General features: G+C 44.1%; 2 protein-coding genes across 2 annotated transcripts in view; one reads left to right on the top strand and one right to left on the bottom strand.

Annotated features, from left to right (window-relative positions):
- MYRIP (myosin VIIA and Rab interacting protein) overlaps positions 1–9,608 on the top strand; it is a 228,439-nt gene extending 218,831 nt beyond the window's left edge. The window contains exons 12-16 of the mRNA XM_075493387.1: positions 3,920–4,081; positions 5,785–5,889; positions 5,985–6,045; positions 6,892–7,010; positions 7,698–9,608. Coding sequence (XP_075349502.1) covers positions 3,920–4,081; positions 5,785–5,889; positions 5,985–6,045; positions 6,892–7,010; positions 7,698–7,730 — 480 coding nt within the window. The 3' untranslated portion in view covers positions 7,731–9,608. The remainder of the gene's footprint in view (positions 1–3,919; positions 4,082–5,784; positions 5,890–5,984; positions 6,046–6,891; positions 7,011–7,697) is intronic.
- The window catches only part of TRAK1 (trafficking kinesin protein 1), a 707,654-nt gene that overhangs the window by 361,771 nt on the left and 321,241 nt on the right, over positions 1–24,642 (bottom strand). The window lies entirely within an intron of this gene.

Genomic DNA, 24,642 nt, shown 5'->3' with positions numbered 1-24,642 from the left:
AACTGATTACATTTCAGTGATTTTTCCCTTCATTAGGAGCTCTTAAAGATCTTGCAGGAAACTGGGCTGCACCATTATAACATCCTGATCAATTCAAGAAAATAGATCCTGGTTTTCTTTAGCCCCAGAAAATTTTCAGACAGAATCTCTTCTTGGGTGATAAAATCAGTTTCCTCCACAGAAATGCACTTCCACAACAGCCCCAGGCTAGGGACTGAGTGGGAGATAATCCGTGGCAATAACAGCCAGTCCTGACATTGGGCCTGTCCTACTCCAGAGCCCTCCCACCAGTCCACAACTCCCTGGTCCCTCTCACCATACCTTTTCTAAGCTCAAATCTCCCAGCCCTGCTTCAGTTCACAGGTTCCCAAGCTAGATCCTACCCCTCCCAGCATCATCTGCTCCAAAATTTTTTCCATCTCAGAGCTTTCCCCCTTCCCTTTGCTCCTCCCCAACCAGCTCCCAATCACAACCTGACCTCCAAACCTCTCCTTCCCACCTCTGCTCAGCCTTCCCAGGCATCCCGCTGTGCCAGCTGAGGTGCTCCTGCTCCTCATCGCTCCCTCACACTGTCCTGGTTGCTGGCATCTCCTGCCCTCCATCGTGGGGCACCACAGCCACCTGAGCCTGCCCTGCCATGGAGCTTTCCACACGGCAGCCGTGCTCCCAGCTCCTCTCTGGGAGGGGAACTCAAACAAGCAAAATAGGCTTGGGAGTCCTCCCCAGCGGGGCTGGGAGAGCAGGACAGGGGGATGTGTCCAGGAGACACTGGACGCGTGGCAGCTCAGCTATTACCTCTGCAGAATGGTAAAGGCTTCCCATAGCAGTTGCTGCTCTAGTGCCTGGAGAAGGGTATAACTTGAGCTTGTGGCGAGCAAAGTGCTTTCCTCATGCCACCTACCATGATATCCATTTTATTGTTACATGACAGATGCACCCCCACAACAACTTCTAGTTGAGTTTGATTAATTTTTTTCAGAATAATAGAAGTAGGTAGATGGAGATTTTCTCCCCCGTGAAATACTGAAGCATCCTAGCTCCACACACCACAGAATGCATTTGTCAGGAGAGTGAATACAGAATGAAAATCCAAGCCCAGGCTGACTACGTCTTTAGAAAAACTAAGAAATTCCTCAGGAGGACAGAGAGCAATTTGGGGAGAGTTCCTCCCACATTTTTTCTGTGGAGAACTGTGTTGTAAACTATCTGAGGTGCATTTTTTTCCCCAGTTACACTCTGACAATCTCTCCTGTCCTTGTGGAGCTTTGGCATCTGTGGTACCGTGGCCCCTAGTCATTCATTCGGGCTGAGCATTTCTTACTGAGCAGAGACTGGGCACTGAGGCAGAGCATTTCTTGCTGTGGCATTGCCCTCCTTGCAGTATATCCCTGGTTTAGCTTCTCTGAATTCCCTGCATAACTCATAAGGTATCCAGCTCAGCCTTGCTGTGTCCCCACACTACATCTTTCTCTGCTCCACACAGGATTTGAAGTAGATGGCAAAACTTCATGGCTTCAAGATTTCACCACCACACTCCATAGCAGAGTTAAAGAGCCTTTAGAAATCCAGGAATCCGTAACTTTTCCCAGTGCAGCTGGGGTCATATCTGCATGCAGCACATCCTCTTTGCAGCAAATTTTGGAAGAGGATCTGGGTATATACAGGCACTTTGTTCATTTTTGCTGTCTGTAGCATTTCAGGGTCTATGCATGCATCAGTGGGGAGAATGTAGGGTCACCTGTACCAGCACAAGGTTGGGTGGGTTTTAGTGGAAGCTGTGTATACCTAAATGGTAGTAAAATAAGTCTCCACAATCTGAATGTGAAGGTGTGAATAAGGGCTTAAAATAGTGGAGACCTGCAAGTACCCCATTGCTGTTTGGAAGCACAACAATTGTTCACGTAAAGAGAATATTCTTTAGAAAAATCTTTTATTTAGGTCTAGCTGGAAAATGTTCAATAAAATTAAGATTTAACAAATGTAGGGGCTGATTGAGTTACAAAAACACTGATGACCTTCCCTTCCCACATTTTTCTATCAGTCCTATTTTCTTTAGATTTTTTTTCCCCCTCTTGAAAAGTACAACTTATTGTGCAGAGAATTTTGGCACAGCATTTAAATGCGTCTTTTCTTTAACTTTCTAAGGATGCTTCTGTTCGTAATGTTCCTTTTTCTTCTTTCTCTGAGCTTTTAGACATGATAGGGAAATTTAAAAAAATCACCTTTTAATCTGAAGTGGCTGTGGTATGTCACACCACAAAGATGTATCATTTAAGTGAATGGAAAGAATAATTAGAACCCACAAAAGCAGGAGCATTTCTATTTAAACCAGCATGTTAACTTTATGGCCCACCTGTGTCTCCAAGTACTTCAGCAAAGATGTTAAATGAGGTCACTTATTTGTTCTAGGTACATTTTTCAGAGATTTCATGCCTGCAGTTAGATTGTGGTCTTACAAGATGCAGTTCATACAAGATGTAGTGAATTTGTTTCTTAGCAAAGTCACATACATGAAAAAGATGTATATACATTTATGCCTTGAAACAACTGATACAAAGCGAAAAAAACCCTATTGCAAGCAATTAAGAAAAAATAATAAAATAAAAAATAATTAAAAGTAAACACTTACTTAAATCTTAATCTAGTCATTCTCCACCACTTTTGATCCATAAAGTCACAGCATGGCCAGAAATTATTTGAATACCTGTTATGTCAAAGGACTGCATGATCTAGGAATTGTGGGCAGATATAATGACCTGAGTGGAAAACAGGTATGAAGAGAAGGTATCTGCTCAAGGATCTGCTTCAGATCCTGTTTGCTTGCCCCTTGAACCATTAAGTCAGCCACAGAATATGTTTAATTCATGCTAGTTTTGTAGCACCACAGTCTTTACTGCTTTTAGAGTGAGTGAGGCTGCCAATGGGAAAAATCAGAATACATATTTCATTTCCACTGTGCTGTTACCAGCCTCATGGAAACAGTCTCTTGGCTATCTAGTAAATAGGCAGAAGGTGCAGCATTTTCGCATGGGTCTACACAATTTTAAGCAGAGATGTCAAAAGCTAATGCTTGAAAATTACCCTTTTCTATAAACCAGAGACCTCCATCCAGCCATGTACCTTAGATTTCTTTGTGAAATAAAAGAAACACATAAACCACAGTGTATCATGAATTATTGCTCCGAGGAGCTGAATGGGAAATGAAACCTTTACCTGCAGTTATCAGAGGTATCGTAGGTGGGTCAAAATACTAAAAGTTTTTTGGTTTTAGGGAAGATCTCTAAATTATAAAGTCTGTTATTCTCTCTTATGTGGCCCAGATAAGTCTATTGACGCTCCACAGATTCACTCCAAAGGGCCAGGAGGCAGGAAGGTTTTGGCTGCTGTATATTTGGGTGAGAGCAGGATGAGATGGAAAACTGTGTTTTACATGTAAGCGCAGTTACTCTATAAGTAGTTAATAACCATATGCTGCTGAACAGTTATTCTTACAGAGTTTTGATTGCCTGAAGGCATTAGGCATGTTTCAATAAACACAGCTTTATATGAGATGTGATCTGTTGGCTTCCCCTTGTAGACTTCAGGGTTCTTGTTATGCAATTAAATATCAAAAATAAAAAAACAAACTTTTCAGGGTTTGGGGGTTTTTTTGCTGGTGAATCTGGAACAAATCTGTTTTGGAATACCATTGTAGCACCTGTGAAATTTGGAGTTCAGCCACCTCACACCTCCCTTCTCTTTGTGGATGCATGTTTTCAGATTATTCCCCCCATGACTTTCCTCTGCCAGGTAAGTCTCCCTGTAGTGGGTTAGCAAGGAGGGAAGCTCAAAGGCATCATGGAACATGCAGTCTGCTCAAACCTCCGTTGAGCCCACAAAACAGAAATCACTGACACCTTTCCCTGCCTTGGCCCTGCAGGTGTACTTGACAGCCAGCACGGTGTACGGGCTGGAGGGGCAGCTGACCAACCTGGAGGATGCCGCACGCAAGATCAACAGTGTTACTGCAGAATCTGAGCTGGCCGATCTGGAGGATCAGGTGGCCACAGCAGCTGCCCAGGTTCATCACGCGGAGCTTCAGGTGAGGACAGCAGCTCCTCCCTACTTGCAGGTTTCACACTGCCTTGCCTAGCGCTTACCTTTTGTCCACACACACTTACTTTCGATGTTGTTTTGTACGACAGTGGACTGGTGATCCAAGGATGCTGACTGCATCACAGGAGCTAAGCAAAGCTTAACTGAGATGCATAGTTCAGCCCAGCCAGATGTACTGTATTTGTTTGTTTCTTCCCCCAGCTTGTTTTCAGACACGGGAGTGCAACAGCCTGTTACTGCAATACTAATACTGAACCTGCTCCTTTCTGCCAGGCAGCTCACACGGTACACTCTGTGTCACACGCGTGGCTGTGGTCAGACTGCAAATACAATCTTAGACAGTTTATTTAATCAGCAGATTGTAAAGCACTTTCTAAAATAAGTCAGTGGTGGTCTACTGAAAAAGGCCAAGGGCAGCCAGCTGCTGAGCCAAGCACAGAGCCTCGCGCTTGCAAGCCTGCCTTGGGATTTAGCCACGCATGTCACAGCCAAAAGGCAATTGCTCTTGTGGGCTGCGATCTAGTGTCTGTCTAGTGGACTCCAGAAAGTCGGGGGCTCAGAAGAGAACGTTGTGATGAACGTTGGTGCTAAAAGCTGAACAAGACCTCGAGGGGATAACAATGCTAGCAACTCACTGCCAATGATTTCACTGACCAGTCTGTACCAAGCGAGGCACTCTGACCTGCCTGTGCCAGGCTAATGGGAGGTACCTGGTTATTTTACTCAGCAGTAGCATGCTCAATTTAGGACTGAGCAAAGATCTGAGAATCTGACATCTCTCTGACGTCAGAAGTGCACTGCTGCACTAGATGGTGAACCAGCAGTGAGATTTTGTTGGCTTCGGTCATTATTTTACAGTAAATATGTTAATGGGGGTGAGACAGACATGAGGAGGAGAGCGGCCTAAGCTATGCAAGGAGGATGACAGAGATGCCAACTGAAGGCCTTCTGCAGAGCGAACAGCTTCAGGTGTCATCATGAATCGGGAGTCGGATTATATGTCTGACGTCTCCGACACTTCTTTCCCTTTTGGCAACGTTCGTTTCTGCTAGTCTCAACATCAGCCTACTTTCCCCCCAGATGTTTGCTTTCTTGGACTTTTGTTTTTCCTAGCAATTTGTTTCCCATTAGTGTTTTTATATAGTGTATACCTGCATTTATGCATGTTTGTGTTTAACATACATATACACTTAACTTATAAGTATTTAAGATCAAATGTTTAGATTTTGTGATAGAGGATGTACTTTGCATGTGCATGAAATTAATTCTGAATTAGGAAATGTGTCCCACAAAGTCATTCTTTGAATGTAGCCTTTGAAAAACGCAGCTTGAATGAACTTGGGATTAGGCAGCTAAAGGTAACTGGGAGATGGCAGACGGGGTTTTTCTCTCCTCCTTTCTTTTTTTCCTCAAAAGGAGTAAAATGCCTCTTCCTTGGAGTCACATGGTAGGTTGGATTGTTCTTTTACTCCGTCTTTACTAACAAATTAAGCCCCTTTTAACATCAGGACTAAAGAATACAGGAAAGTGTCAGAATTGCTGAAGAAGTTAGCCATCTGTTTATATTTTTTTATTAAAGAGAATTTGACTGGGGGAGGGATATATTTTAGTAGTGGCATCCACAGTAATTTTAAAACTTCTTTTTCCCCCTCCCCATCTGTCTGTCTCTCTCTTTTATTTTCTTTGAAGATTTCAGATATTGAGAGCAGAATATCAGCTCTCACTGTTGCAGGCTTGAACGTGGCTCCATGTGTTCGCCTGACAAGGAAACGGGATCAAAAGCAAACAAACCAGGTGCCAGAACATTATGTAGTATTCAAAAATACATTGGGGAAATCTTGCCTCTTTTTCTGTAATGGAGTTGAGTAACGCATATGTGTTGTTTACAGATGCATACAATAGACACATCAAGACAGCAGAGGAGAAAACTTCCAGCTCCACCAATAAAAGGTGCACTCAAGTTGTTACATACATTGTAGAGAGAGCATCGCTCTTCATAAGGTTCAATATAATGTACAGTCAGCAAAGTAGGGGAAAGATTAAGTTATAAAATGAACAGAGAAAGCCTAACTATGTCCACTCTCATTTCCCGTTGTACTTGTATTACACAAAATACCCCTTTGTCACATTAAAAAGCATCACCACTTTCTCTTTCCGTGGAAGTTGTGACAGTGGCAAATTAATAGGAGCAGAAGCAGAAGGCTGGGAAAAGCAAATGAGAAATGCTGAATGCTTGTCCTGCAGCAGGGATGCTGCTACTCTGGCATGCCTAGGGTTAGGCTGTGGGGCCCGAGCAGTCGCAGTGTTTAATTACCAAAAGCCAGTTGCCACCCTCCACAACCCACCGTTGCTTTCTTAAAGTCTATGTCTGCTGATTTCAGTCCATATGATGGGGCTCAGCGATGTTCCTGGTGTGTTAGGGTATGGCTATGAACTGGCTTTATAAAATAAAGTGCTTTTTTCTTTCATGTTTTCTCTTTTTTTTTAACCCCACAGTGCATTATCTCTGACAATTCTAGGGCATGCTTCACCTTGCATTACTCTTGTTTTACTCTTGTGTAATTCCACTGATTGACATGGCCTCAAACTTTAATAAATTTGGAGTATCACTGGTACTCCTGTGATACTCCACAGGAGTTTATTTCCACAGGTTTAATTTCATTTAAATTAAACCCAGCTTTCCTCATATGTCTTAGGGGAAGTATTATCTCTCTAGAAGCTGTGACTCTTCAGGAGTATTGTTACATCTGCTTCAATCTGTTATGTGAAAAATCTCCCTTTTTATATTTTTCCCAGGTGAAAAAATAGATGGTTCTCCAGTTACCACTGTCAGAACGTTTAACAGAAACTTCATGCTTCAAGGATCTCTAACACAAAGAACTAAAGAGAGGAAAAGCACTGCCAAGGACTTAATGGTAAACTCATAAAAAATGTTTTTAAAACTGCTGTTAAAAGCAGTAAATAGAGAGAGCGCGATATCTGGGTAGGCAGCTCTCAGCATCTTCACAAAACTTCTCTTAACAGTTTGAGGAAAAATAATAGAGACCACTGAGGCAGCTCTGAACAAATACAGCCAGTGTCCTTAGAAGCTGTCTGACTATATGCCATGGTACAGCAGCTGTGCAGTCCTGAATGTCAGCCTCTGTGAATGTATTCTGGCTGTCAGGTCTCCAGGAATGTGCTACCCTTATTAAAAAAAAAAAAAAAATTAGTGGTCCCCTGCAATTCAGACTTCTGAACCAGACCCTCACAGAACCAGCTGCACACTGTAACTTCAGCAGGTGAGAGTCACCTTGAATCTCACTCATTTTTGAGAAATGTTCAAAGGTTACCTAAGTGGAATTTAAGGGGTAGATGGGCCACGCATTGGCTCTGCAGGGTTTGAACAAATAGGCTTCACCATACAGCTGTAAATCATTTCTTCTAGAGCAGCTGTAGAAGGATAAGGAAAAAAGCTGGCTCTCCCGAAGCAGTCTGCCACTCGATATGTGGAAAATAGGCAGGGCCATGAGAAGGGGAAGGACTTGGCTCCCTAGAAGCTTCAGCAAGCTTGTTTTGTGTTTTGCTTATGTTTTTTTCTTTACTGTCCCTCTCTGTTCTAGGAACCTGCTATAGGATCTGCTGTGATGTACTAAACTTACACTTCCCTACTGCCAATAACACACTGCCTAAGGCTGTACACTAGAGTGCCTTTACTTAACAGCCATTGTGTATGTCCAGCTGAAAATGGACCCTCAAGAACCCACAATGCCTCAGTTATAGGGCTTCGTTTGGATACCTCACTGAGAAAGCTGTCCAAGTCTTCAGCATTGTGGTCTGCTAAAGGAAACTCTGCCTTAAAGTTCTCACAAGACTCTAGAAAGGATGCTGAGTTTCAAAAGCAAGGCTCCACATTTTAAGATGCACTTTTTCTCCCCATTGATTGTACTAAACTATGTCGTCTTTAAACTGCAGTATGTTTTTGTAGACTCAGTCAATCATAATTATAGGCCAATATTTCATACAAAAAGAAAGAACAAAGCAGACCTGTGATCCATATTTGCTGGCCTCTTACTATTCACGTATGCATCCATCTTGTCGAGCAATAACAGCAACTCTGTGCAGTGTATGCTGCTTTTCAGCTGCGTGGTGGGAGTGGAGATCAGCGTACCTACCTCTGCTCCCAGTGAGTCAGTGGAAGAAGTTTTGACAGGGTTTGTAGGAGGAGATGCGATGTGCAAAGACTTCTCTGTTCACTGAGGGTACGTTTGGCAGAGTTAATGTTCTAGCGCCAGAGCTAGGTATTTTGCTCTTGGCAGCAGAGGGAATATGGATGTCATGTTGAACCGTGAATTGGTAGCAGTACATGTGGACCAGATGTCTGTTGAGTTACGATCCTGGCATCTGGAAATATCTGAACACTGCTGTGAAACCCACACCTTTGTATGTCTCGTTCTTCTTGGTAGCGTTGTCTGCTTGGTGGTGTCCAATCGCGCTGTAGTTCAGAATAAATTCTGACTAAATCTTTAAGATTGGAAAAAGAAAGTCAAAGCATTGTGGATGAGATCTCTGCTGACTGGCTGGTGGTAGTAGGGTGGCTGCAACCTGAAAGAGATTCCTTTCTGCAGTTTCCTGGCTTTTCTGAGGAGGGGGAAAATGTAGCCCAGGCATCTCTTCCTTTACTAGTCTGTAGCCAACATGAAGCAGCTGGAGCCTGTCACTGGTGCCACGTGCACCCCACTACCATTAGATTACTCTGAATTGGATTGTGAATAGTGAAATTTCTTCTTTCATTTCTTGAGACCTTTGAAATGTGAGCCAAACTGGAAGGCCCTTGAGTAGATGCCCAGGAGGGAAGATACTGCTTACAGGGTGTGCCTGTCACCCTTTTTAGGGAGGACCTTGCCAATTTGTGGTACTTTTTGCTCTGAAGAATATAAAGGAGGTACTTAGAGGAGGTGATAAGCCAGTGATTCCCTTATCTTCCACACAAAGTGCAGAGCAGGTACCCAAATGCAGACTGGGTTGATGTGAAACATGCTACGAAGGAGGGCTGGCAAGTTCCCCCTCAACATTAAGGAGTGGTGAGCTCTCCCGAGAGCAGTGGGTACCAGGGAAGGGGGAGAGCTGCTCCTTTGCCTGGGCTCCCAGCCAACATCCACTAGCAGAGTACTGCAGGTTACCTGCCATGCAGCAGGAAAGCAGTCCCCTGGGACACCAGGCCATGAAATGTCTGTGGTTGGGCAAATACAAGCAAAATTGGGCCCATTTCCTCGCTAGGCTGGATTTAGGGAGGCAGCTGGGGAAGGTAAGGAATGGCTGGATGGGACGGTTGGAAAAAGAGTGCCAGTTGCAAATCTGCCACCCACATTTGACATTGAGCGTGTCACTAAACTGATGTCCAGCTGCATGCAAGGAACCCTCGGAATAAATACAACCATCTTCCCACCTAGAATACATAAGTGTCGCTCCATCCCTTCAAGGAATTTCCATCTGCCCAAGATCTGACCCAATGTGTTTGTTCTGCGTGAAATTATGCCTTCTTTCACTCTCACACAATACTAGTTCTCTGGAATTGGTTTGCACAGATGTGAGGGCAGGATTTGGCCCACTCTGTTTAATATATAAATATATATATAAAACAAATAGATTTTATTTATATATGCAATCCAGTAAAGGAGATTAAACAGAGTAGGATGCCTAGTAATTTTTTTGTTATCCAGTCTCCTCCGCCTTCCTTGACTGTTCATGTGTATGTATACAATACATTCCCAGGTTCTGGTTTATGCAGGTATGCGTGTTATGAAATGTCATTAATGGTGGTTGGTCTACATATTCGTCTAATAAATAATAACTAATATTGTGTATGTAATATCAATACAGAAATGACTAATTTTAATAGAATAACTCTTTGGCTTTTGTTCTGTTAGTGTGATTTAAACAAGCCAACAAAGTTTGGAATAGGTTGTTCTCCTTAAGAGGCATGAAAAGCAACTATTATCGTGTTACAATGTTAAAATATTCAGTCTTCTTTGACAGAAAAATGTGTACTGTGTAGGCATTGCAAAAAAAAAAAAAAAAAAGAAAAAAAATTCCCACCTGCTATAAGGCATTTGGATTTTTACAAATGTTTATTGTGCCAAATATGTGCAAAGATATAATTTACTGTTTTAAAAAAATCATAAAAGCATATGTTATAGCACACAAAGAATTATTTTGTCATCAAGTGATTTCAATCTTTAGTGTTAATATTTATATTTAGATTAATTTTTATAAATGAAAATATTTTAATGGGTAAAATGAAGACGATATCTATTTGATTAAGTCTGAGTGAATATTAAGCTTGCCTTGTTGTTGTTATCTGCATACTCACTGAGAATTATTGTCAAGAGAAATTATAAAAGAGTAAAAGCAATTTATGAAAAGAATGCCTTTTCAAGGACTTGATTCATAAAGAAAACCAAAAGTTCTTCTCTGTTGTTTGGATTTATGTGCACTTCAGCCAGGCAGCGTGCAGAACGTGCTGCCGCACACAGAGCTCAGGTACTGCCTGTCCACAAATGACCCGGCCCCTGTTAAACCCGGGAGACTTGCAACTCCGCAGAATTACCTTGGTTAGCTGAGGGGAGGAACAGACGTTAACGCACTCGGTTCAGATTTTTTCCGCTGGGGCTGCAATGGGAGGGCTCCTGTTAGGAACATGTGATGGTTAGTCTTCTCCAAACTGTCGAGTCTGTGGGGCGAAATACCATCTCAAACAGAATTTCTCAGGCAGAATTTCTATAACTCTCACTTGGGATCGCTACAAAATGAGACACTGAGCAAGAACCCTGCTGATAATCTTAGTCTAGTATTTCCAAAGTCACATGCGATGAATGGTGATTAAAATATTTCTTTATCAGCATATTTTCTCCACCATGAGGGCATTCACTTAAACTAGCATGTTTTAAGTAACACTTTGAGTGTTATATGTTGTATTATAAATAGGAGTAACTACCTTATTATAATAAAAATCCACTCCTTGCTGACAGACCATTCACAAAGAGAAAAAAAGGGTTAAATTATCTGCAATGATTAATTCAACCACTATTAAATTTTAGTAGCAATTCTAACAAAGCACAACTAGAAATGCAAGTTCATTCTAATTTGTCTTTTGCAGAATGATTCATGGCCTGGATTTAACCATCAGTCATTAGCTAAATTGTAAACTATCTTTTTTGGATATAAGCCATAGATTAAACTACATTCAAATATTATTGCTGGTAATAGTTATTAATCAAGATTAAACATATTGTAAATAACACTTCTTATAAAATTAATATAACAAAGTTAATTACCGTGGCAAACATGAGTATTGAGCCACAACCCCAGGCTTATTGATGTGGACTAATGCAGCAGATGGTACACTGCTTGGGATCCTCAAAGGGTGACTCTAGCTTGATCAGGTAATGTACTTACAAACAACTACATTGTTTTAAAGGGAATCAGCTAGTTTAGGCCCTTGCCCCTTTTGGATAATGGTGCATGATTACATGCAGTAGGCACAAAACTACTCTGAAGAGTTTAATTAGCCAATTTTTTTTTTTTTTTCTTCAGCAGGGAGAAAATACTTATCTTTGAAAGGAGCTCCTTTTTGTTCATTAATATATCTCTCCAGCAGTACAGGAAGAATCCTAAAGAGGCAGTGGGTAGTTCAGGGCTACATTCCTATGAGTGGATGTTAACAATCTATATAAAAACTACACACAGAGCACCAGCATTTCATGCCATTAATGCAGGTATATTAAAAATTAGTGAGAGCCTTTTTTCTTTCTTCCAACCATTGCTTTTTATTTTTACAGATCAACAGCCATTGACTTTAAAATGTGACAGGAAGGCTTCATGATACGCTTAACACTGCAGAGTTTAAATCCCAGCACAAAAGCAGTGTGGTTTTTGGATAAACCTAACATTACAGTGAACAGCATCAAGGGATTGGAGGGGATATAAGACAAAGAAACATTTTTATAAGCTATGGTTGCACTCAGTGCTAGTGTCCATGCATTGTCTTTTACCTGCACCCTGAATATGTTTCTTTTTGAAGGAACTTGCACAAGGGGCAGAAAGAAGAGCAGCATGGGATTGCTAGGCAAAAGCAGAACTGGAGGTCTGAGGTGCAGGGAAGGGTGCAATTCAAAGAGCAGAGGTTGGGTCACCGCCTCAGGGAACGGGGATCACCAGTCATTGTCTTCTGTGTCCGATACTTTTTGCTCCCACAAAGCATTCAAGATGAAATCCAGGTGCCTGCTCACAGGCCTCAGGCTGCCACGGCTGCTTCTCAGCTGCCTCTTCCCGAACCGACCGATGGGACGAACGCCACGGCCCACGTACCAAAAAGGATCAATCTCAGGACCTGGAATTCAAAGCAGTCAGTGAAGCATCTACCACTGTACTTAAAGGCAGCATTTCCTGAACATCTTGAGGGTGTTAGACAGCTTATTTGTAGCCCAGGAAAAAAAAAAAAAAAACCAAAGGGAAAGGCTGCAGCCAGACACACAACCTTCTAGTTCCTTTGAGGGTCACCTGCCATGTGTAGAGCCCAAAGGAAGAGGGTTCAGATGCAAAATTAATTTTCATCTATCTGGGCTGCAACCTGCAATTCAAACATCAGCCAAAGTACCCATCAATTCAGGAGGGCACAGCGTGCTTTAAAACCGATCCGAACCCTGGAAGAAGTTACAATGCAGCCTACATCCAGAAAGGCCATAGTAGCTCCCTGTACTGCCATTTAAACTGTGCTCTCTTAGCTAAAGTCCTGAAGGTCCTGCTGTCCAGCCTCCACTTCTGCTGTATGCACCAGGTACGGTATCTCTACAGGCTAACAAATCCCCTGGACTGCAGAGGGGGTTCCTATGTGAGAGATAAACATAAAAAGCTAATTCTTGTTTGTTCACTTAGGAAGTTGTTTTCATGGATGACTTTTTTTCTTTTAATGCATCTGAAGTACACTTGACTTATTTTTATAGTCTAGTCTAGTTTTAGAGCAGGTGTGGAGAGGGGTATAGTTGTATTAAAAGATGAAGATACAGCAACAGGGAAAATCTACAAAGCTCTGGAGATGATGCCACCCCAAAGAAATGCCAAGTCATTCCAAAGCCAGATGAATGTCAGGGACAGGAATAAATTTCAATTTAAGTGCATTATGTATCAGCCAAGTCACATGAAAGTCTCAGGCAAGGCAGCAGGATTTTCCCCTGTGCATTTTGATGCTTGAACAGAGAAAATAAAAAATCCACTTTGGCTGTAAATTTCTCCATAAATACGTCTTGTAAGTCTTTCCACACGGTATTTAACACCCCTCCTGCCCACCAAAACCCAAGTAATTTCATTTTTTTCACCTGGGTACCTAAAAACTGAGGTTCCCCACAGCTGTACTTCTCTTTGAAAGGGGCAAGCTGTGCCTCTGAGAGCCCACGCACCTGAGTCCCCACACCCACCCCTCTCCCACTCCACATACAATTATCAGCCTTTGCTCCTTGGGGGAAGATGAGATTTCCTGATAAAGATTTTCTGAAAAATCTTTTGGACTGTGTGTTAGCTTTCCTTGGGACATATGGTATTGTTCTTCACCTGGCCAGCCTCAGTTCCGCACAGCATCTCTGAACAGAGACACTCGATGGTTCCAGACAGAAATGAAGATACCTGTAAAGCGAACTTAACTTCTGGCCCTTGCTTTCTTGTAAATCTATAGAAGTAGTTGTGAACTACCCCAGATCTGCGGAACACAGCTGAAAATTTGATGCTTAAATACTCAATGTATACTGCCTTACATTTTCTTTGTCAGTCTTTCGTACGTTAGTGTCTCCTCTGGTATTTATCAAAAATGGCGCTATTTCCCTTGGCTAATTAAGGGCTGTGAGAAGGAGTTTAAGTTCTGTATATGCGCTTACAAGTGTAAATGGAAGTACAGGACCCCACACCCCCATCTTACCATAGAAACACCCATGTGGATTTGCTGCTGAACTTTGCCTGACAGCCCGACCCTGATCCCCTCAATGCACCAGAGACCGTGGGGTCACCATATGGGAGTCCATCGCATTACATCAGGTGAGACTCATACTTACTTCTGTTGTCTATCTGATGTTTAAATGGCCTGCTCTGTCCTGAAGCAAAGCTGAGCGATACCAAGAGCACCAGCACATAGACAGTGACCAGCTTTAAGTGCTTGGGTGACCACTGGGCACGTGGTGTCCACGAGATCGGATGCCACATGATGGAGCGGTGGTGGGAAGGCTGTGAGGAGAAAAGTGAACATGAGGAACGCGTATGGGTTAAAGCTCTCAAGGTGAGGGAAGGTGTCAACTGTAACAGCGTGTTCCTATCCATCAGAGCCATTTCATGACTAAGTTCTGTGAAACACTGATGCGGGGGATGTCCTGGGTATTTCACAGGACATCCTGTGAAGGATGTTCACAAACACAGCCTGTTTGAAGGCAAAAGCTGTGCAGTGAGCCAGCTGCTGAGGTAAGTCTTGCAACTTGAGTGTTTTCTCACCAACAGTGAAAGCCCCTGGCATGGCTTCACAGGACATGTGAGTCCTGGCCCTGAGCTTGCCGCTGACTTTGTGTGTGGCCCTCTGTATGACCATGGGCATTGGCCACCAAAGTGTGTTTTAGCCACTACCTCCATCACCCTTTCCTCACTTGTAAAATATGTCTAACACTTGCATTTTACACAATCTCTTTACAACTAAATGCATTAGAAAGGCTTACTGAAGGGGAACGCTCCTCCGATGTCCGCTCATCCTTTCACAGCCAGCATGCAAAAGTACTATTTCCAGTTATAGTTTCCACTGTTAGATGTCCTGATCCTGTAAATGCGTCCAGATGCAAGCAGATGAGAAAAGCCCCCGAGAGAGGGGCTGTGCAGAGAAGGTGCTGAGTCGGGAAAATGGCATCCAGGAGGTGAAGGATCCCAGGCTCAGTTTACCACTGTCTCTGGCATTTTGGACAAGCTCCCTCAGAGCAGCTCTCCCAGCTGTCATGCTAGGTACCTTTTAATGTGCAAGGTCTGCCTATGTATTTGACAGCCTGGAGCCTCTGCCTACAGGAGCCCTGTTTGCTTCAGCATCATTTACGGTAGCTATACAGCTACAGAGCTAGGGGAAATCCTCTCAGCTACGCCTAAACAGAGGCTTCTCCCCGTGTAAGGGTGGGATTTTCCCCCTGTTGCTGCCTAAGCACTGTGCTTCAGTAGGGGCAGAGCAGGAATGAAAATCTTTTGATGCAAGGTGCTCCCAAGCACACGGCACAGGCAACACAACAAAAGCACGTGGAGAATCTGGTCGTGTCTTTCATTAAAATGCAAAGTCAAAAGCTCCTTAACCCCTAGCATTCAGTGAAGGTTTGTCCTTTTTTCCCCCACACTGACAGTCACTTAGCAGACAGCTTAGAGGAAAGTGATTTTAACCCGTAATTTCAACAGAACTGTGAATTAACTTTTTCTAACTTGGATATCACATAACAATCAGGACTAAATGATCTTAGCATGTACCACCACATGGGATGAATTCTGCCTCCAGTTTCAGCTGGTGTACATCTCTTGTTGCTCCATGTTTAGCAAAGCCTGGTTCAGTTAGACACAAGGAAGATGTTTTGAGGAATCTCTCCAGTGTGCTTACAGGGTTGCTGACAGGTTTTCCAGATTACTTGCTGTCTGGTTTTGTGGCTTGTTTTTCTGGGAACTGAGTGACAGAAAGGAAGCGCTTGTCTTGAGCTCATTGTTGATGAAAGACAAAAATAAGGGAGAAGCCTTTAGCACAAGCTTTTTCCTAAGCAGTGCTGTGTCTCAGTCTCCACCAGTTCGTCCTATGCCCACATCAGCCATTCCAGCCACCTTCCAGAGTGCCGTTATTTATTGAACTTTTTGCTCATACTCTTGACCTGGCTAGGATTTCTGTGAAGCACATGGCTCCCACTGCTCCTCAGTAACATGCCACCCCTAAATAATCAGGGGGCTCAGCACCTCCAATCCTCCCTAATTTTTCCTCCTACTACTTGTCCCATCCCTGTTTGTATGGGGAGAAACTGAGGCACAGATAATGCCACAGACTCGACCCTGCATGATGCTGAGCATTTCTAACTCCAGGATAAACACAAAATCCTGGTTACCCACTCACAGTCCTTTCACGAGTAATGGGGCTGGGAGATGGTCTGTGATCTTCCCAGGTCCAGACCTGCCTTAGCCCACTGCCCTGCAGCTTTCTTCCAAAGGGAAAATCAAAAAAACAAGACCTCATACAGTGAGTCTGTATGTGCCTTCCGTTTCCAACCATTAAATGATCACCAAAAATTTTAAAACCTTACTAGTTTCAACAAAACTTGACACAATTAAAAGTTCCAGGAACAATTTTTCTCCTGGAGCTCAGCAAGAAGTCGGCACCGCTGCCAACTTGTTCAACTTGCTACTTCTGCTTGGTCCCTAAGCAGAAAGAGCCTTTACATTTTGGCTAAGCGACATCTGTGACAGCGGTCTGGCAATTTCCATCGACATGAGAGGAGAAAGTTACAGCACGTTAAAGCCACTACTAAAGTTACAGTGCAGCAGTGGTATCACAGCTTGCTGCAGGTCTGCCTCGCACAAGCAGTGGAAAACCAGCCTGGCTCTCCCTCTGGGCACACAGGGGCTCCCAGCACGCCAGACCCAAGTTCTGCTGCAGATCCATCAGGTCTAAACATACGGTGGACGTCCTCAGAAGACAAGGTGTTATTAACTCTTTAAACCCTCAAATAGCGTCTTATTTGAGATCAGTGGCTGTGCACACGCCCTCCAATGCAAACGTGAATAGCTTTCGTATTTGAAAGCAGCATTGGAAATTCCCACAAGAGATCAAATCCTGGGTGAATCCAGGCCTGGGACCATCATGGCTCATTTCAGGGCTGAGCAGCACAAAAGGTGCACTGCTGCGCTGCAGGCTCCTGCGTGTGCTCTCCCTGCAGGGGCACAGCACTGCCCGCGGGCTCAGCCGTGTTGCTTCAGCACAGTCTCCTGCACTGCAAAAACTAGACAAAAGTTACTGAGCACAGCTGTGTACATTAATGTAGAAAAGCTTAAGCCCAAAAAGAAAAAAGGAAATCCAGCAAGAAAGAGCCAGAGCAAGCGCTGAAGCAGCTAGAGGGAGGCACTCACCTGTTTGCACCAAAGCTGCTCCTCAGGTAGCGGCCGCTCCAAGCAGAAGCAGGGCAGCTGCTGGGGGCTTGTGCCTTTTATACCAGAGGGAAGTGGGCTTGAAGCGGGGGGAGGGAGTCAAGAGGTGGGCTAGGAGGACGTCAGCACTACTAGTGAGCAAAATTTAAATTTACAAAGGGAGGGGAAGAGAACTGTGGCTCTGTTAGAAAGCCATTGATCAGGGCAGGGAGCAGGAGCTGAGGGCGGCGCCAGGGGATTGCGGGGGGGCTGGTAGGACACCTGGCTGAGACCCCCTGGCCCACCAGGAGGAGAGCGGAGGGGAGGGGGCCGCTGCCACGTCCCTATGGATGGGAGGACATGGGCAGACCAGAGCAGCACCGGCTGCCATGCTTTCTGCGCAAGAAAGCCAAGCTCTCTGTGCTGCCTGGCTGAGATGTTCTGTCTGAAGCGCGTGTCCGTGGGGGGAAAACACTCGTGGCTGGGCATGAGGTGTGGGGAGAAAGAGGAGACAGATGGTGGGAAGCTCTCAGGGCCAGCAAGCTGGAGCAGCCAGGCCACACACCCCTTCCCAGCCCTTGCTCCTCTTGCTGTTGTCCCACCTCTGCTTCTTGCTTGGGGTCTTACTTGACTGCAGCTCTTGTCGCATTAAGCCCCTAACCCACGGCTGGGGTCAACTCACCCACGCGTAAGTTTTAGGCCATATTGCAACACAGCACCCAAGTAGCTGATGAAATCAGTTGTGATTCAGTGCTTAAGCCGGTGCTTACCGGTTTTGTGGCAGGGAAAATTTCGTCTGCATGAGGCTAGTATCTCAAGCAATATTGTATTTGTACAATAGGCATCTCTTCTGTGCGGCTATTTTTAACACTGTCTCTTGACTAATGTGTCATCACAGGCTTGCTGTTACAGGTCTTGCTGCTTTAATAGCTAAGATGGTGTTTACCGTGAAGGTTTGTAGAGGAGCAGCAGTTAAACCGGCAGGTGTTTCACTCCTTCGGCACCATCCTGCGGAGAGGCTGAGATGCGAAGCGTTACTTGGCTGCCTGGGGACCACAGGCTCTCTTGCAGAGATCTTTGCAGACGCAGGGTTGTGCTCCGCTCCTGGTGAGACTGACTACCTGAAAAAACAATTTTTAAAGCTGTGCTTGGAAGAAGGGGCTCTGAGGCATGACCCGGTCCGTAAGCTAAGACTGGATAGGAAATGCTGCAATCCCATTAGGATGAAGCGGAAGTTCAATAGAAAATCTGTTGATTAGTTTTTCTATAAAGATGCTTCCAGCTGGGAAAATCTCAAAGTATAAATGACACTATTTCACTGCAGCCACCTCCCAAACAAAATGAGACTTTTTTTTTCCTAGGGGCAATTTGTGGGGTACTTGTACAAGGAAGCATGATTGAAATTTTGCCTGGCCCTACTCTTACTCAGTATCCAGGCTTCAAGTAGATGACCCCACCACCACAACCAGGGGCGTATGGTCACTAATTGTGGGGATTAAAATAAATTTCTCATGTATATGTAATAGTTTGCTCTATGGGCATGTGTATGAACACAAATGGTAAAGAAGCCTGAGGAATACTCTTCCATTTTCTAGTTTCCACCTAGTAACAGCTAAAAGAAGTGTCTTCCTCATCCGAGTTTTCAAGAGTTTACTCAGACTACTCAGGATTACAACTGCAAAATATGAAGAGCACTTCAAGTCCATGATAGCACAAAAGGTCTTTCTACAGCTAACACAATCAATAATGTATGTACAAGCTTTCTTCAGCAACCTCCTTTTAGCGTGTTCCCTTTGAACCTTGCAAACGCTCCCTACCTAAAAATCAATCTGCATCCAAGAACCAGGCGGTGGCTGTGCTTCTGCTGTGCTAATTTTGTGTGCATGCGTGGAGAGGGTATCTTCTTAGTAAGTAAAACCCTTCATGGTTTTGCATCGTAGATCTTTTCCCTTACTGCTCTTCACATTGATTTTGACCAGAAAATGTGGGCATCCTTTCTTGATCTCTAGTGGGCAATTGCTGGAGTGAGGGCTTTTTCTCTCCAGCATATGTAGGACCCTGTCTTGTTTTGCTGTTTTGCTAAGTGATCCTATCATCTTAAAACAGAAGTAAAAGCCATTTTCATCCCATTTACTCCTTCTAGTCTTGCTGGCACTGCAGCGTGAGCCTTTCGATAGCACAGATCATTTTCACTGAGTAACACCTACATGGAAGTTACCATATAAAATAAAACTGTACAATGTCTTCATGTTAACATGGTTTGCTTATTGGTAAATGCTGCCTGCAAAATAATATGTCATACAAAGAAAAATCATTATTAGGAGAGCCACTATTTAAAATGCTCTAATATGATTAGCTGCCTTCAATCTGGCCTGAGGTTCATCTACTGCAGTATCTTGGTTTTGATGGTGGCCAGCAGAGAATATCTAGGGGAGAGTCTAAAAACAGGGCAGCATATTTTGACATTCGCCACTAGACTATTCTCCCAGGCCCTTGAGACTTGTGGTCCAGAGGCTTCCCAAGCCGAATGTGTCTTTGTGGTAGGTAGCCCTTCATGGACTACTTTTCTTTCACGGTTGCTTCTTGAATCCATGTAAATTCTCAGCATCCACAAAATCATGTGCCAAGGACTTCACAGCTCTCTTCCCTGCTACAAGAAGGATCATGGCCGTGCGTCTGTTCTGGACACACCACTTGCCAGTTTCAAGTACTTATTTTTTCATTTCTGCTTTCAGTCATTCTGCCTTCATGAAAGGCTACTATAAAATGTTCTAAGCAATGAAGACTAATAAACTATGTGACAGTCTGTTTAAATGAGCCTCATCAGGCATTTCTTTTACCAAAGTACTATTTCACTCCATCCTCATTGACTGTAAGTTACCATTTCTTTCCACCAGACCACGACTGAACTATCAGAGTGCTATGTACAGTACTCAGAAGCTTCACAGAAATCAACCTGACTCCTCAGGGTCTTTTCAGGCAGTTGTGGTTTTATTTGTTATCCCATTCATAGCAGGGCTTATGCTTTGGCTGAGGAAAGCGAGTCAGCTCATGCAACACAGAAATGTGAAAGCCACGCAGTCTTGGGAGGAACGGGGAAAGAGCTGTCAGGGGAAAGGGGGTCATGAAAGAGTGAACCAGTAAGATCATTTAGAGGACAGCTTGGTCTGTAGCGAAGGGGCAGAGGTTTGCGTGTTAAAACCTCCATCCTTTTTCTGTGTTTGAGTGAGCGGCTGGGCACATGCTCTCTTCTTTGTGGATGGCCCAGGGGAAGGTCTCAGGCCTCCATCACTTACTTGCCCCACACACAACCAAGGACTCCTGCACATAAAATTCCTGTGTAGGTTATGGGAACCAGGAGAGGGGCTGAGCCCGCTGTTAGCCGGAGTGTCTCACTGTCTCGGTGGGATGGCTGACCAGGGAGACACTGTGAGATGCAAGTTCTTAGAAAGGCAGCAGAGATAGAGGAGTGAAGGGCTGTGGGAAGGAAAGCAACTTCCCAAGGCTAAGGAGAGGTCAGGATCCTGGGCAGGAAATGGTGAGACGGATGAATGGTGGCAATGGGAAGCTATCTCCTGGAGGCTGGAGTGACCCAAGAGGATGAGGTCTAGGAAGCCTGCCATGGAGGAATATTCTTTGGGAAGACAGCACCAGAGACCAACACTGAACTACAGTTTTGATGCGAAATTCTACCACCTAGTCTGCTCAAAGAACTAATCCCAAACTTCTTTTTTGTGTATTTCTTTTGCTGGTAGGAGCCTTCCACAAACAGAAGGTAGAAACCACCAAAGCAAAGGCATTTGATGCAGCTGGATGGAGAAACATAAATATATTTTTTCCAGCCCACCACTCTTATTGTTTCACATACCAGCATGTGAATAGTTTGCAAGTGCCATGGTGTTGAACCTCTACCTGAGCTGTGAATCTGCTTCTGTACCCCAGCCTTCTGTACTGGGGTAGTGCATGACTTCCGTGTGTGAAATGAAATAGAACACTGCCGTTCTGGTTTTGCCTATTCTGGAACAAGAGGGAGTGATAACACTGACATTTGTGCTGTCTGGAGCTGGAAATTCTTAACTGACATTAACTAGGAAATATTTTATCATTGACTGATAAGAGGCTCAGTTGCACTAATTGAGTTTGGAGGATTGATGAAAAGTTGTATTCAAATCTATTCAGAAAACCATGTCAATTCAAGCAATTAGATGAGATTGTTAATTACGTGTAGCTTTACACTGAAGCCGTTCTCTACTAACATTCAGGTTCGGAGCAAAGCCAGGACTGGCTTTATTTTGGAATTATTTTTTTCTTTGAGAAACAGGACCATCTAGTGGTTAACACAGAAATTATCGTCTTGCTTTCAATCATTATTGAGCAAGGAATGAATCCCCACAGGTTTCCTATGAAAGCATATGTATCTTGAAATCGGACCATATAGTGAAGGTAAATCAAACTGCATATAACCCAGATTCTGATGTTAGACTGGATATCCAGGTGTTTACCACCAGCACAGTTCCCGGTTTGCCCAGTTCTCCCAGTTAGCACATATTTACTGGAACAACTTGTTAGCAGCTGGGCAGCTCAGGCATAGGCTACAGCTCAGGACATCAGCCAGTCTCCCCAAGCCCTTCCTCAGCTTGCTGTGGAGGCTTTGCCACCAGAGTTAGAGCTCAGATGGAAAAATACGAGTCAGGCTTGGCATGGTTACAGCCACCTTTGAAACTATTCTGCTGACAGCACAGATAGATAGAGGGAAGATTTCTTCTGAAACTTTTGCTATTCTTCCTCCCTGCTAGAAAGCCACTGGACAGCCTTCTGCACAGCAGTTCAGTATGCACAGCTTCCAAACACAGCTGGATATTGTAGGTTGAGTCATGTAACAGAAGCAGGGAAGATTACGGCTCAAGAAAAAAAAAATCAAGGATGGAAATATTTTTGCCTGTCTCTCAAGCATCCAGCATTTTGGCAGTATTTTCAGGATGCCAATGTTTAGGCCAGCAAAGGTATGCCTCTGGCACTGGAGTGAGGCAGAATTTGTGTAAAGAGTAGTTGCATTGCTGGAATACAGGATAGAAATTAGTGCTGCTATGTGCCATTTGCACATTTCATGCACAATCACTTTCTCAGGCAACTTAAACTGCTCTTTGAACGCTGTGTGCTTCAAGCTATAATTGTCTGGGTTTCCAGGCTGTTCTGGAGGACAGCTCAGCACAACAGCCTGCCACGTTCTGGTAGGGCAGACCGCAAGACCAGGTCCAGGCAATCTGCCTACAGGAGCAACCCTTAATTAAATTAACAGACCTTTTGGCTTTGTAAAGGTTCCTAAGGAATAAAACTTGCAACATTACAGTGCTGCACATGAAAATAGTAGTAGTAGTATATATTAAAACAATGTCTATAGGAAATTAAAACCAATCATGTTGTTCGTTCCGCTTATTACAGAGGGGATTGAAGGTAGCTGAAGGTAACAGCAGCCTTGTGTGTGCACACATGCAAAGACAGATGTCATACACAGTCCTAAATTAAAGCAGAGCTTTAGCCCCTAACATGTGGGTGACTTGTTTTTTTCCTGATGCAAGGCCTTCTCATGGTATTCCAGGCCCATGTTTCCAACACAGCAATTCTCTGGAAGAACAAAGTTTCTCCCACTGGTCTTGGTTACTCGCTGCTCCTAAAGGGCAGCTGAAGTACTTGTGAGAGTACCCAGTGAAGGTGCAGTTCTGCACTAGGGTGACAATTTTTACAAAAGTGTACTTTATGGGTTCAGTATGTTATATTTTTCATCTGCATGCCAGTGAGTCCTGCAGTTTACCCAGTCATAAATAACCTCTAATGATTCACATACAGCTTGACAGATGAACTAAAATACAGTAAAAGGCAAGCAAGGGGATCTCTAATTGCTATTCATAACCAGGTCTTGCAACTATTACACTTAAATAGCTTGAAGCCATGATCAAGATAATTAGAGATGATGTTCTTCTTTTCCTGCACAATAGTTGCCAGGTTATACATTAGTCATGGAAAGGCAAGAGTCTCATTCCCAATCCATTGCTTAAACCCCGATGTCTGATAGATATTCGTGAATATCTATCAGATATTCTGATATTAGATATTTGATATGAGATAGATATTCTGATAGATATTCGTGGAGCGTGTGCAGAGAAGGGCAACGAAGCTGGTGAAGGGTCTGGAGCAGAAATCTTATGAGGAGCGGCTGAGGGAGCTGGGACTGTTTAGCCTGGAGAAAAGGAGGCTGAGGGGAGGCCTTATTGCTCTCTTCAACTACCTGAAAGGAGGTTGTAGAGAGGTGGGGGTGCGTCTCTTCTCCCAAGAAACGGGCGATAGGACAAGAGGAAATGACCTCAAGTTGCGCCAGGGGAGGTTTAGACTGGATATTAGGAAATTTTTCTTCACCGAGAGGGTTATCAAGCATTGGAACAGGCTGCCCAGGGAAGTGGTTGAGTCGCCATCCCTGGAGGTATTTAAAGGACGTTTGGATGAGGTGCTTAGAGACATGGTGTAGTGGTGGTTTTGGCAGTGTTAGGTTTATGGTTGGACTCGATGATCTTAAAGGTCTTTTCCAACCTATATGATTCTGTGATTCTGTGATTCTGTGAATGAGATCAACTCCAGTCTCAGCTCGAGGAGGATTAGCCGTAATCTGAAATTTAACAGCCTAAGCAACACCTGTTGCTTCCATTTAGGTTTTAAACCTATTTTAGCTGCTTCTACCTTGTTTGCTGCTGTGCCATGTCTGCTTGGCCCACCTTTCTGCAGCCTGGTGTGGCTGGAAGCCCTCGCAACCAGGACTTTCACAGGTCTATTGCCATGAGTGGTTGCTCAAGAGCAATGGGAAGGACTCAGCCAGGACAAAGGACCTCAGGTCAGCAGTCAAGGGGCAAAAGCAGGAGAAGCACATCTCCAGCAGGATGCCACCTGTCTCTGCCCACAGTCACCAAAGTTTGGTGCAAGGCACTGGCACTGTTTGTTTCAGACCTAAGTGACGGAGGTGACACGGAGACCTGCAGGTCCCTCTGAGGAGGACAGCAGAGGGACAGCTCTTTGTATTGACACAGCCCCACCGAGACCCCACGCCAACGCATGTGGCTATAGCAGCAGGCTGCTAAGGGAACAATAAGCATGCTGGCCACCGCCTTTGTTTTAACTGCTGCCCAGTGCATGCCAAGCTGTGGAGTTAGGATTTGTTTCCATTCCCTCTGCAGTTGTCAATGTTTGCACTTAAGAACTGTTCATTGTCGTTTCGTTTTAAAGGACAACAAAGTCACATCTTCTTGGCTTATAAAGGAGCTTTGTTGTTTCCTGGACACCAAATCTCCTTGACACCAAATCTCCTGGACATTTGTCTCCAGGAGATTTGGACACCAAATTTGGACACCAAATCTC

Source organism: Mycteria americana, chromosome 2 (assembly GCF_035582795.1).
Source record: "Mycteria americana isolate JAX WOST 10 ecotype Jacksonville Zoo and Gardens chromosome 2, USCA_MyAme_1.0, whole genome shotgun sequence".
In the NCBI taxonomy this organism is placed as follows: Eukaryota; Metazoa; Chordata; class Aves; order Ciconiiformes; family Ciconiidae; genus Mycteria; species Mycteria americana.
This window is presented reverse-complemented; position numbering and strand designations above follow the sequence as displayed.